This window comes from Lutra lutra, chromosome 15, assembly GCF_902655055.1.
Source record: "Lutra lutra chromosome 15, mLutLut1.2, whole genome shotgun sequence".
Classification (NCBI taxonomy): Eukaryota; Metazoa; Chordata; class Mammalia; order Carnivora; family Mustelidae; genus Lutra; species Lutra lutra.
The window spans coordinates 69,827,185-69,842,151 of record NC_062292.1 but is presented as its reverse complement, the minus strand read 5'-3'; the positions used below and the strand labels follow the sequence as shown (position 1 = coordinate 69,842,151).

The 14,967-nt window shown below is 48.8% G+C and overlaps 1 protein-coding gene across 1 annotated transcript; it reads left to right on the top strand.

Moving 5' to 3' along the window:
* The first annotated feature begins 94 nt into the window (after positions 1-94).
* Positions 95-8,948, top strand: CHTOP (chromatin target of PRMT1). The gene is given in 7 exon segments (XM_047703809.1): positions 95-371; positions 732-813; positions 2,119-2,272; positions 2,899-2,985; positions 4,841-5,027; positions 5,822-5,959; positions 7,769-8,948. Coding segments are annotated over 6 exon segments (837 nt in total). The 5' UTR covers positions 95-371; positions 732-748; the 3' UTR covers positions 7,975-8,948.
* Positions 8,949-14,967: the final 6,019 nt, after the last annotated feature.

Genomic DNA, 14,967 nt, shown 5'->3' with positions numbered 1-14,967 from the left:
GCGTAGGACTCCTCTTCTGCCCCTACCGCGCTGTGCGCGGATCTGACGTCTGACGTAATTGCGTCGACGCCATTTTAGCCGGTCCCACTAGGCTCTGGGCGTGGCGGCCATTTTGTTTTGGGCAGCGAGCGGGAGGAGTCGGAGGCGGCGGCAGTGGTGGCAGCGACGCAAGGCAAGAAAGGGCAGGCCGGGCGAGCAGGCGGACCGGCCGTCCAGACAGCCGGCCGGCAGCAGCGAGCTAACCTAGCAGCCTAGCGCTTACACCTCTGACCAACCGCCCACCAAGTCAAGTCAGGTTCCGCCGGGCCCCGGCCCGCGCGCCGCAGCCGTGGTGGCAGCCCCGGGAGGCGCACTGGCGTCCGTTTCCTTCGGTGCGTTTCGGTGGCGCGGCGGGCCCGGGGGCGGAGCCGGCGGCGCGGGCGGGGGTGGGGGGGTGTCCTCCCTCCGCCCGGGGCCGGCCCGCATCCCGCGCTGGTCGGGCCTCCCCGCAGGGACGGGGCTCGCGGGCGCTGGGGGGGTTGCTGAGAGGAAGCCCGAGTCGGGCTTCGTCCGGCCCGGTGTGGGGCCGCCGTGTGGGGCCTGCGGCGTCGGAGCGGCCTGTGAGCGTGCGCCGGGAGACGCCGGCCGGGTGGGAGCTCCGGAGGCCCCCGCCGGCTGGGCCGGGTCGTGGACGCCTGCGGAGGCGGGGGGTCCTTGCTCTGACTGCGGCTTCTGCCTATTGTCCCCTGCAGATCCTCGGGATTTGAAGATGGCTGCTCAGTCGGCGCCGAAAGTCGTGCTAAAGAGCACCACCAAGATGTCTCTAAATGAGCGGTGAGGCAGCCAACAGCAGCTCAGCTCGTTCCTAAGAAAACATTCCTTAACTTGGCCCTGGGGTCCGGTGCACAAACACCAGTTTTAAGCTAAATACCAACAGAAGGCTACAGACCTCTGTTCTTAGGGGCCTCTTATGTGGTACACAGAGCGAATCGGGCGGTTGTTCCAAAACCCCTTGTCAGTAGATGTCTGTGTTAAGCTGTCTGAAGTACTTACCTGGTGGGATGTGTTTTGAGAGACTCCTCACCCCTCCCTCTTGTTCACGTTTTTACATTGATACAGGGGTGCTGCAGCTCGGGGCATGGTCCCTTGGCTGCGGTAGGCTTGCTGCCCCGTCCGAGGCCAGCAGCTGTGTCTGGCCTGTAAGAGGCAGGCAGCAAGCCGTGGGTATGTCCGAAGGCCCTTGAGTGCCGTTCTTGGGCCTTGTAAGAGGCACTTGCTTTGCTCCATTTCTCTTTCTTTCAGCTCTGCTTTTAGTTTGTTTCTGTGTTAAATTCTTTCCCAGTGAAGTGTCGTTCTGTTTTGTGCCATTGAACTTACTTGACAAAAATAACAGGAGTGTCTTCACAAGCTGTTAAGCGACTAAAATAATCTGATTTTCTCCAAAGTCATCGCTTGGCATTAGGAAAAGTAACCATTTGAAAGTAAGAAAAGGTGCTTAAAAGCGGTTTCTGTTTCTGAGCACTCTTTGAGTGCCTTTGACCATGGGTTTTATTGAGTTGGTGTTAGACCACCAAAAGACGTATGGATGTTTTTGCCTTTTCTGAAGCGTATGTGCTTCTTATCTTAGGGCATGAAGTACCGATTCTCCGTATTTGCATGTCGCTAAGCGAACAAATACATAAGAAAATGAGATACGCTTCTACAATTCATGGGGGTGGACTGTTGCATGGGCCGTGAGGCACTCTAGTCCTTTTCTGTTTGCCCTTACAGTGCACCCTCAGGTTCCCCCAAGGTTTTGGCTTTCTTTGTTTGTCTTTGAAACCACATTTTGTCTTTTGTTGTTGTCATATCTGCTTCTTGCGTGTTTTTCGTTCCTTCCACTTCTCAGAAGCCGTTACCTGAGCCCTTGTTGCCACTTTTGATTGAATGTGCTGCACTTAGCTGCATTTCTAAGTTTCTGATTCTTGCAAGTTTGTGGAAGCAGAGGAGTCTTAAACCCACTTCAGCCTTGATCTAAGTGTACCACTTTACTTAAAGTTCGTGGGATCTGGAGCTCCTGGTCTAGCAAGCCATGAAAATGCCAATAAATGTTTTGTAATAAAGCTTTTATTTAAACATCCATTCTGTTCGACCTTGAAGCTTTACTAATATGCTGAAGAACAAACAGCGATGCCAGTGAATATTCGGGCTTCGATGCAGCCAACAACAGCAGCTAGCCAGTGCCAGAAACAGAAGACTGGCCCAGCAGATGGAGAATAGACCCTCTGTCCAGGCAGCATTAAAACTTAAGCAGGTGAGAGGACGGGTCCTAATGCTCCAGAAGCAGCTGGTGATCTCTGTCAGGCAGTCTACTGAGGCTGTCAGGACGTGAAGGATGATTGCAAGTGGCTCAGGGCAAAAGCAGAAACTTCTCTGGAGGAAAGAGAAGTTCAGAGATTTCCCAGTTTGTCATGGTACAATATAACTTTTTGTTGTCTTTCTCTTTTAGGTAGTTTGCCATCAAGTGTGATCTGTTCTGTTATCAATGAGTATTCATCTCTTTTTTTTTTTTCTGATCCTTTGCCCTTAAAGTAGATTCACTGGATTTTACCACAGAGAAACTTTGGTTTCTCTTTTAGATGACCTTCAGATAAATCCTTTACTTATTCCATGTTAAATGACTTACAAATGAGGGAAATAATTTTGTTCTTTCTCCCCTAGCACAGGAAGTCTGAATAGCCTAAGGCAAAAGATTTCTAGTGCTAAAATATAGAAATAGTAGGGTGACCCTTTGTCTCCACAGCACCTGAGTTTTGTCAGAAAAATGGAGGGAGAGCATTGAATAATCAATGTAAGAATTGGTGGGTTTTCTTCCAAACTTCCAGTAAGAGATAATCCTTACTCAGATCTGAAATAAAACCTGCTCTTTATTATTCATAGACTTTATATGCAAGTCCGGACAATGGCTGTGGAAGGATATTGTCCAAGCTGTGGCTGGGCGTTCTGGAGGGCGATGCCATTGCAACTGTAAGGACTTGAACTGGTCGCACTGCATGGCTGTGCTAAATCAGCAGTTAAATATAACACCCTCCCACCCCACCCTGAACTGTTGGGCTCACTGACCAAAAATAAACAAGGCCTCTGCTTCAGCTACCTTAAGCTTGGAGTTCCTGTATTTTGTCCCTGATTCAGGAAAGCAGTAAAAAGGGCCCCACTGTTTTCCAAGACTAGCTATTATAAATTGCTAAAGATAAGTCTCTGACACATCATTCCAAAGGATCTTTCTAGAAGAAGCTTTAAATATAGGCTGGGCAGAAAGTAGCCTCTGGAGCAGAGCTATCAGATAGAACTTTCCACAGTGGAGGAAAATCTGTTTATCTGCTCTCCAGATACGGTAGCTACTAGCCAGGTGTGACTGTTGAGCACTCAGAATGGGGCAAGTATGATTGAGGAGCTTTTTAAATTTTATTAACTTGTAATTTAAATAGCCATATGTGGCTTGTGGCTACCTTAGCATACAGTACAGCTCTGGAATGAAAACTAGGTGGATAATGACATCTTTAAGCTTACCCAACTCTGTTAGAGACTACGATTGACGGCCAGAAGGGATAGGACGGGAGAATCTAAGCCACGTGCATTATCTGCAGAGGCACGGATTTTGGGGAGAATATACATACTCAGGATCATCCACAGAAGGGATTTGTAGAATGATGTCCTGACCTCCTAATCGTTGTGCTGTCAGGGGAGTGTTGCGACAGACTCTTAAGGTTGGTTATGCTTGGGTGCATAATGTTCAGAGTCTGTCCTTCTGATAGAAGCAGTTTTATTAGCTTATGCTAGGAAAGCTAATATAATTCACAGCTTGTGGTTGGGGGAAAAAAAAAAGTCCATTGGTAAGTCATTTACGGGTCAAGCCTGAGGGATACACAGAATTTATTTTTCACTCGCCCTGACTGATGGCTTATAGGAAAACGGTTTGCTGGGCCTCGATTGTGTTCCAAGGCTACACAGTCACCTTTTCCTTTGAAGGAATTTAATTCACCGAGATGTGGTCTCTTTGAGGGACAGATTATTGAAAATCTCCATTAGTGGTGTGTCCTTGTTCTCAAATAGGGCTCTGAGTTTTGTGAGTATAGGGTTACCTGTCTTAATTCTAATGCAAGGTAGCTTTCTCTCTGGAGAACATAAGAGTATTTTGAATTAAAGTTTACCGTACTGGCTTACTGGAGCTGTTTGCAAGGGAAGACATGGAATTAATAGTGATTTAAGAAATGTAAGGAAAGGAGGTTTGACTTTCTTGTGTTTACATCTTAAGGTAAAAAGTGGACCGTCTGGAGATAGATACTCAGAGGAAAAATGGAACACACTGGCCTCTTTGACTGAAAAATCTTGTTTTTAACTGACAAGAATTCAAATGAACTTATAATTTAAAATATTTCCCAGAGTGTGATGAACTTCCTATGGTGTTTGAGTAAGCCTTTGAAGACAGTGGTAGTCCTTGGGCAAGTATGAATCAAGTCGTATCGTTGTCAACCTGTGGTACAAAAACAGCAGAATCCAGGATTGGAAATGTGGGAGTCCTTACCAAACTTAAGTTCCAAGGAGTGGTGTATGGCTTCTGCCAAACTAGTGAGGTAATTTGTGTTGGTGCCAATGTCACAGGACCGTAATTGAGCTTTCGTAAAGGCTCTGGATCAGAATTCTTCCCTTATATGATGTCCTGAGGCAAAGGCTAGTTTCTCATTTAGGGTCCTTGTGACATCTACGGCAGGTTAATCTCCCTCCACACAGCCATCCTACTTGCTTTTTCTCTGCACTTTGGGTTGCTGAATTCTACTGGAATGCTTTTTTGATCTCAATCCCCCAACACCTTTTCTTCCAGAAGAGCTTAAAGCAGCGCCTGGGTAAGAGTAACATCCAGGCACGGTTAGGCCGACCCATAGGGACCCTGGCCAGGGGAGCAATCGGAGGACGAGGCCTACCCATAATCCAGAGAGGCTTACCCCGAGGAGGACTACGTGGGGGACGTGCCACCAGAACCCTGCTTAGGGGCGGGATGTCGCTCCGAGGTCAGTGCTGTGTACCTGATAATTACCGGGCCTACCCCTCCCTTTTCTCTTGGGCTGCTATGGACACATTTGTTTTAACATCTTGAAGCCTGAATTTGTATTAATATAATTAATAACTTTTGAAATCACATATTTTTAATAGTGCTGCATGTCTTTTCTCGATACCATTCCCTTTCTGATAATGTGCAATGGTGAGAGGCTATGACCTGCGTAACGACAGGTAATTCATGTCATCTCCATTCCATCTAAACACCCTGCTGCTGCTTGAATCAAAGCACATGCAAGTTCTAGAAATAAGTCCAGATCTAAGAAATACTGGCTCCCTTGGCTTGTATCTTAACTAACCATCTCTGTGCTGGTGAAACACACTGTTAAATTTGGGAAAGAGAGGACAGATTGACCCATAGCTACGTGTTACATTTTGGACACTGTTCAACTGTTCCCTGTGTTGTTCTTGTCCCTTGTAAGAATGTATTGAGAGCAGGAACCCTATTTATTTTTAATCTATCGTAATGCTAGGCACTTACCTGATTATTCAGTAGATATTTTCTTGTGTGTACTTACTAATTAACTCCCAGCTTCTTTCAAAAATGGGTTTGTGGTCAGACTTGTTGAATTGATAGAATAAAGAGCAGTTTGATCTGTTCGCACTCGGCGTACAGCTTGCCCCCCCCACCCAACCTAAAAATTAACTGAATTAACTCTCATTTAACCCTCACCGCCTTCCTTTGGTTAGAGTCTGCTTTGTCTCTCTTGGATTTACCTGCATATACATTGTATGCCTCCTCTCCAAGGTCAAAACCTGCTCCGAGGTGGACGAGCCGTAGCTCCCCGAATGGGCTTAAGAAGAGGTGGTGTTCGAGGTCGTGGAGGTCCTGGGAGAGGGGGCCTAGGGCGTGGAGCTATGGGTCGTGGCGGAATCGGTGGTAGAGGTTAGTCAGCTACCAACTTCAGAGAATAGCTCCCCCTTACTTCTCTCCCTTCAAAACTCAGAGCCGCCTTTTCTGCATAGCTTCAAGTCATAGGCAGGCTTGTTTGTTTGTCTTGTTTCGTTTTTTGAAACTGGCCTATTTTCTAAATCCACATGCTGGTAGTGCAAAACGTCTGTCATGGGTTGTCTAAGAGCCGGTCGGGTGCACGTCAGAGCCAGGTCCTTTTCCAGGTTCTCGTAATTTAAATCGTATTGTTAAAATGACAGGATGGTCAGTTTGAGGTTTTACCTTTCTGTGTCCCTGCCCCACCACCACACATCCCGTCCTTCTCTCAAAACCCCACTTTGAGTCTAAAAATAAAGAGGGAGGTGTATAGAAATGAAGCTGAGTTAAAAAGGATGATGAGATTGGAGCTGGATATTGACTTTGAAGCCAAGTTAAAGTCAAGGTAAAGTTTGCACCTACAGGAAATCAGAGATGACTTTTTTTTTTTTTTTTAAAGGATTTTATTTATTTGACAGACCGCAAGAGAGGGAACACAAGTAGGGGGAGCTGGAGAGAGACACGCAGGCTCCCCACTGAGCGGAGAGCCCGATGTGGGGCTCTGTCCCAGCACCCTGAGCCATCCAGGCGCCCCTTTTTTTTTTTTTTTTTTTTTTTAAATCAAGGTAGAAAGCAAGAAGATACCATGTCAGTTAACTGACTGACTCTTGTTGATAATGTTACCTTTGAGGCTTAGTGATACTTGTCTTGTGACCTCATGACCTAGATGGAAAAGAATTTCATGGTGTTGCTATCATTAATCCAAATCTCGTGGGGGTTTTTCTGATTTTTAGAGCTTACTGGAAAACTCTCAGCAACACCTGTGCAGGGGGGAAGAAAATCTGTTCCTGTAGCCCCTGTGTATATCTGCTTTGGTCCTTTTATATTGTGTGGTGGGGTCTTCCATAATTTATGACCTTGAAGTTGCCAAAGGATAATAACTGTTAAGAAAGGAAATTTAATAGTCAAGCACTTGTTTTCTTCTCTCCCATTACTCATTGTTGGCTTAATGAGTAAAGAACAAGCTAGTTTGGGTTTCAGGATGAAATAGCACATTTCCAAATTATGTTGACCTCATTTCTGAGAGCACATCACAGGGCTGAGGGAGTCTAAAGTAGCTTTTCAGAAAGCTGCGTATGTTTTCTTAAGTGCATTAAAACTATCTCTCAGATAACCATAATTATAAGGTGGCTGGAATCTAAGATAGAATTGGCTGGGACTCTAAATACATTGCCCGTCTTCTCACTTTGTTCCTATATCACAATAACTCCTCAGTCTCCTGACATGGGATCAGCTCACTAGGGTTAATAAGTTTGAGGAGAGATGAGCTAATTTTCCAGAAAGATCTTCAATAAGGCTAACTTTAAAAACTGTCTAGCCCTACACCCCTGTTGCTCTGTGCCCTCGTTACTTCCCGTCTTACTAAGTGGGGTGACCTATAATGTATTTTAATTACGAACTTACATGGGTCTCAAACTTGAGATAATTTCTTTTTTTTTAGGAGAGGTTGAGGTTCTTTAGTCAGTCATTTTCTCTTTGTCAACAGAAAAAGTCTTTAAATAGCATTTAGAGATGAGCATGTAAACAGGGATTCATTATGTGTGCTTCCGTGTGTTGCTTCTACCCAATGTGTTTCCTGTTTTTCAGATTTCTCTTTGCCCTGCCCTTTCAGCCTTTCTCAGCTAGGCCCCGCTGCTCTGAGGGGCATTTGCCATATCACCCGTTAAACCTACTTGTAACTGTTTCCTTTTTTTCCCCTTGGGCCAGGTCGGGGGATGATAGGTCGGGGAAGAGGGGGCTTTGGAGGTCGAGGCCGAGGCCGTGGACGAGGGAGAGGTGCCCTCACTCGCCCTGTACTGACCAAGGAGCAGCTGGACAACCAGTTGGATGCGTACATGTCGAAAACAAAAGGACACCTGGATGCCGAGTTGGATGCCTACATGGCACAAACAGATCCAGAAACTAATGATTGAAACCTGCCCGCCCTCCTGTGAGAGACTCTTGTTCAAAAGTCACCACATCTGTAAATACCCTTGAGATAACAGATGGAGAAGAAACCTGAATGATGCTGGAAGGACCTATCACGATAGGCCATGGACTTAACTTGCCACCAATTTGTGCATTTAGTGTGTTCCTTTACTTTTTTGATACTGTGTTGTATGAAACCCTTTTTTCCTCGGACGTGGGTTTTGTTTTGTTGTGTTTGGGGTTTTTCCCCCCATCGCTCTGACTTCTCTTTGAACATGATTGTGGCGGACTCGTGGCTAGAACACCCTCTTCTTGTCTCTGTGTCCATGTGAAAAAGCCCCAGAAAGAGCCCATCAGTGTTCCTTCCTGATGCTTAGGTTCCTTCCTGATGCCTAGGTTCTGTTCTACATGACCTTTAATAGCCTCTTAGAAGTGTTTAGAAAATTTGCAGCTCAGAAATGAATTCTGCCACACTGTGTACTACATCAGTGTAGTAAATTAGGGACACTGACATAGCCACAGGGCCACATAACAGGTTACACTTGGTAACACCTGATGTGATTAAAGTCACTTCTGTGTACATTGACACCACATGACAAGTGTGCTGGGCTGCTGGGTGTGTGCACTTCCTACCCTGAAATGAGGCCTATAAGCTTTGCTCTTGACTTTGTATCGTGTCCTAAGCTACTGTTAGGATGGCTTACACCTGCAATAGAGAGGAAATGGCCATTTGGTTTGGCAGATGCCTCGGAGAAAGGGATAGAATGATGACAGATACCTTCTAGGAGTCCAAAGATGCCGTGCTGGAATGCTATTGTCCTTGTGTTTATCCCAAACCTGGGCTTCTCCATTCATTGGCTTTGTTTGGCCCTCTTTTTCCCTTTGAAGTTAAAGTTCAACCATATTCTGTCAACTGTTCAGTTTTCAGTGGAATCTTGTATTTCTGGTTCATCATAACAAGAAATTGTTCTCAAATCTAGTCAGGACTTTTTTTTTTGGTTGGGCTCCTTGAAATGCTCTGGTCCCTAGGACAATATCATGACCTACCTCTTGTGGAATTCAGAGTCCTTAAATTCATAGGTATATTAAAATCAAGGGGGGGTGCAGGTAGAGTTAGGACCTTGAGCCAGGAAGCAAAGAATTTGCGAGTAACTCTGGCAGAAAGGTGATTAACCCCATTAAAGAATGTTCTGGCCTGTTTGGGCCATAGGAAGCTCCAGCATAATAATCTTTGGCACTATTCTGGACCCTGGCACCAGTGGGTCTTTCCCCTGTTCTGTGGGAAAGAACCTAACCACCAACCAACCAGTTGCCAGTGAGATACATGGTTCCCTAAACTGTTGGGAGGTGTGTGTGGCACGCTGAGAAGGAAATTTTGGTCAAGACAGCCTGGACCTGAGTCCTATCTGTATGACTTGGGCTTAGCCTCTGGATTGTGAGGCAAGTGGTTTAGTCCTATGGAAGAGAGAGATTGAGAAGACCAGGTAGTGGTAGAGACAGAACCATACTTTAAAAAATTGACTTGATCTGGTTTCCAAGTGTATTCCACGCATTTCTGTTTATTAAAAATGAACTGTGAGGCTTGAGGTCTTCAGGTCAGACGAGTGTTAATACGTAATTGGAAGGGGTGGAAAGTGTTTTTATTTGGGCAAGGCAAGTTGTGAGGATAGTCCCTTAGGTAGACCCAGACTCTGGTCCACCCTCAAGACTTGTGAGGGAGGTGCTGCTCAGCAGTGGACAGGATACCATTTGCAAACAATATTCACTGGTTACATCAGGCACTTCCAGGACACCTTTGGGAAGGAAGGAGAACTGCAGGTTGAGTAGGTCCTTACCCTCTTGACACAACTTTGGGTGACCCATCTCTTGGGGTTATTACACAGTCCTCGTAGGTAGGTGCATGCCCGCAAATAGGACAATTTACTTTAGAGCGAGCAGAAGGCAGGGGGAGGAGAATCCATGCAGACTCCTCTGATCACAGAGTACCAGACCATCCCAGGACCTGAGCTGAAACAGAGTCAGACACTTAAACTGAGCCACCCAAGTGCCCCGATCTGGTGGCTTTGAACGACTTATCACCCCCCACCCCACCCCCACCTGCCTTCAGTGCACTGAGCTCCTCTAAGATAAAGATTCATAGAAGGCTTTGAGGCATATGTGAGGAAAAGGGAACATGGTGAAGGGGAGGGGTCGCAGTGCCCCACACACATTTCTGCCCATGTTCCCCCTTCTCTTACTTGCAGATAGCCCCACATTTGACTGTCAGGGTGAAAGCAAAATGTTGAGGGAGTTGGGAAATGGGAGAGCAGGACACTGGAATGGGGGCACTGGGCCTCCCTGCACTGCCTTCCAATTCATTGATGGAATTCACTTGGGAGGTTCGTTTCAGGGCAGCCCTGAATGTTTCCATCCCCTGAGCCCGAGAAGAGAAGGGTGAGGGGCCTCTGCTGAGTGTGGTTTAGTTGCTCCCTCAAAGGTCAGCCTCTTCTATCCCAGACTGCCCCTTCCCAGGGTGCTTCCAGCCCCAGCATCCTGCTGACTCCAGGCTCCTCTTGCCCACAGGTGACCATTGGGATGACTAGCCCCATGTCCTCTACACCCATCTCTTGCCGTGGAGTGAGCTAAGACCAAGTTGGGGCTGCCGCTTCCAGCATCTGCGTGAACCCTGAGGTGGGCGGGGCAGGGGAGGGGAGCTCCAGTATATGCACCCTGCCTCCTGAAAAAGTTCGTTCCCAGTATTGGGCACAAGGAGCTCCAAACCAACCTCAGGCCCTCCAGGCCCTCGTGCTGCTCACGGCCATTCTCAGCATCTCCTGAGCCCTATGCCTGTCCTATGCCCGATTCTTCCACCTTCACTCCCAGCTGAGTGTCCAGAGGAGAGAGGGGCATGGAGGTTGACCCCTGTTCCCAGGTCAGCCTTTCACTCAACCACCATCTGCCGAGGGCCTGCCATGCAGACACTGACAAGGTGCGGTTTGTTAGGAGCCTTAGGGCCCCGGCTGGCTCAGTAGAGCTTGTGACTCTTGATCTCAGGGTTGTGAGTTCAAGCTCCACTTTGGGTGTAGAAATTATTTTTTTTTAAGGTTTTTTATTTATTCATTTGACAGATCACAAGTAGGGAGAGAGGCAGGCAGATAGAGGTTCAGGAAGCCGGCTCCCCACTGAGCAGAGAGCCGGATGTGGGCTCAAGCCCAGGACCCTGAGATATGACCTGAGCGGAAGGCAGAGGCTCAAACCATTGAGCCACCCAGGCAATCCTAGAAATTTTTTAAACAAAAAAAATTTTTTTTTAAAGATTTTATTTATTTATTTGACAGAGAGAGATCACAAGCAGGCAGAGAGGCAGGCAGAGAGACAGGAGGAAGCAGGCTCCCCGCTGAGCAGAGAGCCCAATGCGGGACTCGATCCCAGGACTCCGAGATCATGACCTGAGCCGAAGGCAGCGGCTTAACCCACTGAGCCACCCAGGCGCCCCTAAACAAAAATTTTTTAAAGAGGGGCACCTGGGTGGCTCAGTGGGTTGAAGCCTCTGCCTTCGGCTCAGGTCATGATCTCGGGGTCCTGGGATCGAGCCCCACATCGGGCTCTTTGCTCAGCGGGGAGCCTGCTTCCTCTTCTCTCTCTCTGCCTGCCTCCTTGCCTACCTGTGATCTCTCTCTGTCAAATAAATAAAATCTTTAAAAAAAAAATTTTTTTAAAGATTTTATTTGAGAGAGAGCATGAGGGAGAGAGAAAGCACACAAGCAGGGTGGGGGTGTGCAGGAGGAGAGGGAGAAGCAGATTCCCTGCTGAACAGTAATCCCAATGCAGGACTAGAGCCCAATATGATGAGACTTGATCCCAGGACACTGGGATCATGACCTGGGTAAAAAAAAAAAAAAAAAAAAAAATTTAAAAGGAGCTCTTGGCACTGCGGAGAAGAGATTGGTGAGCTAGAACTTGAAAGTCAAGGGACAGTTTGGGGTGCCTGGGTGGTTCAGTGAGTTAAGCATCTTTTTTTTTTTTTAAGATTTTCTTTATTTGATGGCACCAGTTGAGGAAGTCGTAGGCAGAGGCAGGGGAGAAGCAGGCTTCCAACTGAGCAGGGAGCCTGATGAGGGGCTCAATCCCAGGATCCTGAGATCATGACCCGAGCCCAACGCAGACACCTAACCAACTGAGCCTCCCAGGCATCCCAAGCTGCTGACTTTTGATCTCAGTTCAGGCCTTGATCGGGGTCATGAGTTCAAGCCCCACTTGGGCTCCACACTGGAGCCTACTTAAAAAAAGAAAAGTCAAGGGGAAGTTTGACGCAGAAAGGGGAAGAATCTCCCAAGTACAGAGAACAACAACACAAAGGTACAGAGGCCTAACTGTGCTGCATGCTGGGGAGTGCGTGTTCCATGGGCCTCCAAGTCAGGAGACACGACTGACAAGATCAGGTAGCCCAGAGCCTGTCGCCAGAGAGCCTGGGCTTCATGCTTCAGGGGGTGGGGAGTCACGCGGATTTTCAAGGGAGCCCGTGGGAGGCGCGGATGGGCTGGCGGGAGTCGGATTGCCGGAGGAGGCCTGAACCTGGGCCAGCGCAGGGTGGCTGCAGAGAAGGCCACACCCTCAGCGGTTTCCACACGGCCATCTGGGTGTCTGTCAGACATGAGAAGGCAGACGGGGTGGCCTCAATGAGCTGCCAGAGGCAGCCCGGCATGTGTAGCTCCCTGTCCCTGGGACGCCCCCATGACAGCTGATCTGGAACCATCCAGTCCAGCCTCCACCATAGCCTCCTTCTCCCCAAGGAGAAGGTGCCAGACCTTTCCTCCCCTGTGACGAGCTTCCGGGGACCTCCCCCTGCAGCTCCAGCAGCAGGGCTATGCCCAGACCAGCCCTGTAAGTGGGGCCTGAGAGGCTGGGACCTGGGACGAGAGCCTGGCCTGGCTTCTGGATCCCCTCTCCTTTTCCCGTGGGTGGCCCCATCCATCCCTCTGAAGACCCAGGACCTTTCCCGCCGATCCCCCAGGCAATGTGGGAAGAGCAAGGACCCCCACCCCCAGCCTCTGTTTCCCTGGGCTCTGGGGGCCTCTTAATGATTCACTCCCTCCCCACAAACACATACAAACTTGCCACAATGGGGGCGTATCGTCTGATTTCTGACCCAGGACCTTCTCCAGCACCATCTCCAGCCTCTTTTTTTTTTTTTTTTTTTTTTTAAGATTTCATTTTTATTTATGACAGAGAGAGATATCGAGAGGAAACACGAGAGCATGGGGGAGCTGGAGAGGGAGAAGCCAGCTCCCCGCCAAGCAGGGAGCCCGATGTGTGGCTCGATCCCATGACACCAGGATCATAACCTGAGCGGAAGGAAGACAGCCGGTGACTGAGCCCCCCAGGTGTTCCCATCTCCAGCCTCTTAATAGGAATCTCCACACCTCCAGGATCCTGATGTTCTACCTCCCATTTTTACGTGGTCATGACAGTAGGAGAGATGTTCAGGTGCCAGCTGGCTACCCTTTACTCCTGCCTGGGTGGGCTTTCCACCTGCTGCACCATGGGCTGACTAGGGAGGACCCTGACTGAGCACATGGCCCAGGGGTAAAGGACAGCAGGAGAGGGGGACGCTTCCGGGTGGAGAGGGAGGCGAGGACAGCTCTGGGGCCGGTGATGGTGACAGCCGTCCTCAGTCGCGGTCCTCTTACTGTGCAGGGCAGGCAGGCCAGCAGACCTGGGGTACATAAGGCCCCAGGAAACCTGTTTGAGAAGATTCATTTGGTTCTCTATTTAGCTTCATTTATTAGATTTCTTTACCCTTTAGTGTAAGGTGACTATTGGCTTAAGATTTAAACATATCTATGGTGTGATCTTGGGGTTTATAATAAGAAATATGTATTTAGGGCGCCTGAATAGCTTAGCTGGTTGGGCACCTGCCTTCGGCTCGGGTTGTGATCCCGTCGGGCCCTGCTCTGCGGGGAGCCTGCTTCTTCCTCCTCCTCTCCCTTTGCCCCACGCTCTCTGAAATAAATAAAATCAAGAAAGAGAAAAGAGGGAAGGAAGGAATGGATGGGGGAGAGGAAGATGTATCTGGTCTTCTCCTGGCACAGAACTCCTAAAACCCGGAAAATTCTTGTGATGAGAGCAATAAAGGGCCTATTGTTCTGTTAAAAGCCCCAAGGTAGCCTAAAGTGGGAGGCTGATCGCCAGGGAACCAGCCCTGTGTTGGGACCTCCAGTCCCCTCGTCCCATCCACACCCCAGCCTCCAGGAGAGAGGGGCTGGAGGTCCCATCCCCAGTGGCCAAGGAAGCCATCACGTCTGGGTAATGAAGGACGGGGTTCAGGGAGCCTCAGGGTTGGTGAGCGCCGGATGCTCTCTGCTCCTTCCCACAGGTACCTGCCCTCTGCGTCTCTCCCACCTGCTGCTCCTGAGCTCTGTCCTTTCCCAATAAACCAGCATCCTAGTAAGGAAAATGCTTCTCTGCCATCCGAGAGTCGCTGTAGCCAATGACCTGCACCCACGGAGGGGGTGGTGGGACCCTCCAGTCTGCACCCGGTCAGCCAGAGGCACAGGGGACAAGCTGGGCTTGCAGCTGGTGTCTGAAGGTGGGGAGGTGGTCCTGTGGGACTGAACGCGTCATCTGTGGGATCTGACGCTGTCTCCGGGGAGGTGGTGCTAAATGGAGTTGAATTCTCAGAACCCAAAAGACACAGTGATGGGAGGTGGAATTGGAATCTGGAAGTCTTGGGTGAAACAGGATGGGACAAAAGGCAGCGGACAAAGCTGAAGCTGACACCTGCGGAACCTCCCCACCACGTGACTTGTGTGACCTTCCTCAGGCACTCCTGGCTGCCCTAAAGGAAAAACAGATAGTTACCTTGTAGAGATCACAATCCTACAAGACCTGAGCCTCCCTCAGAAAGGAAGAAGCTTTCTTACCAGTAGCCTAACTTCCAGAGACTCATAACTCAGTTTCCTGAAGCCCTAACATCACCCTCCCCTCCATAAAATTGAGGGACACTGAGGCAGAAGGAA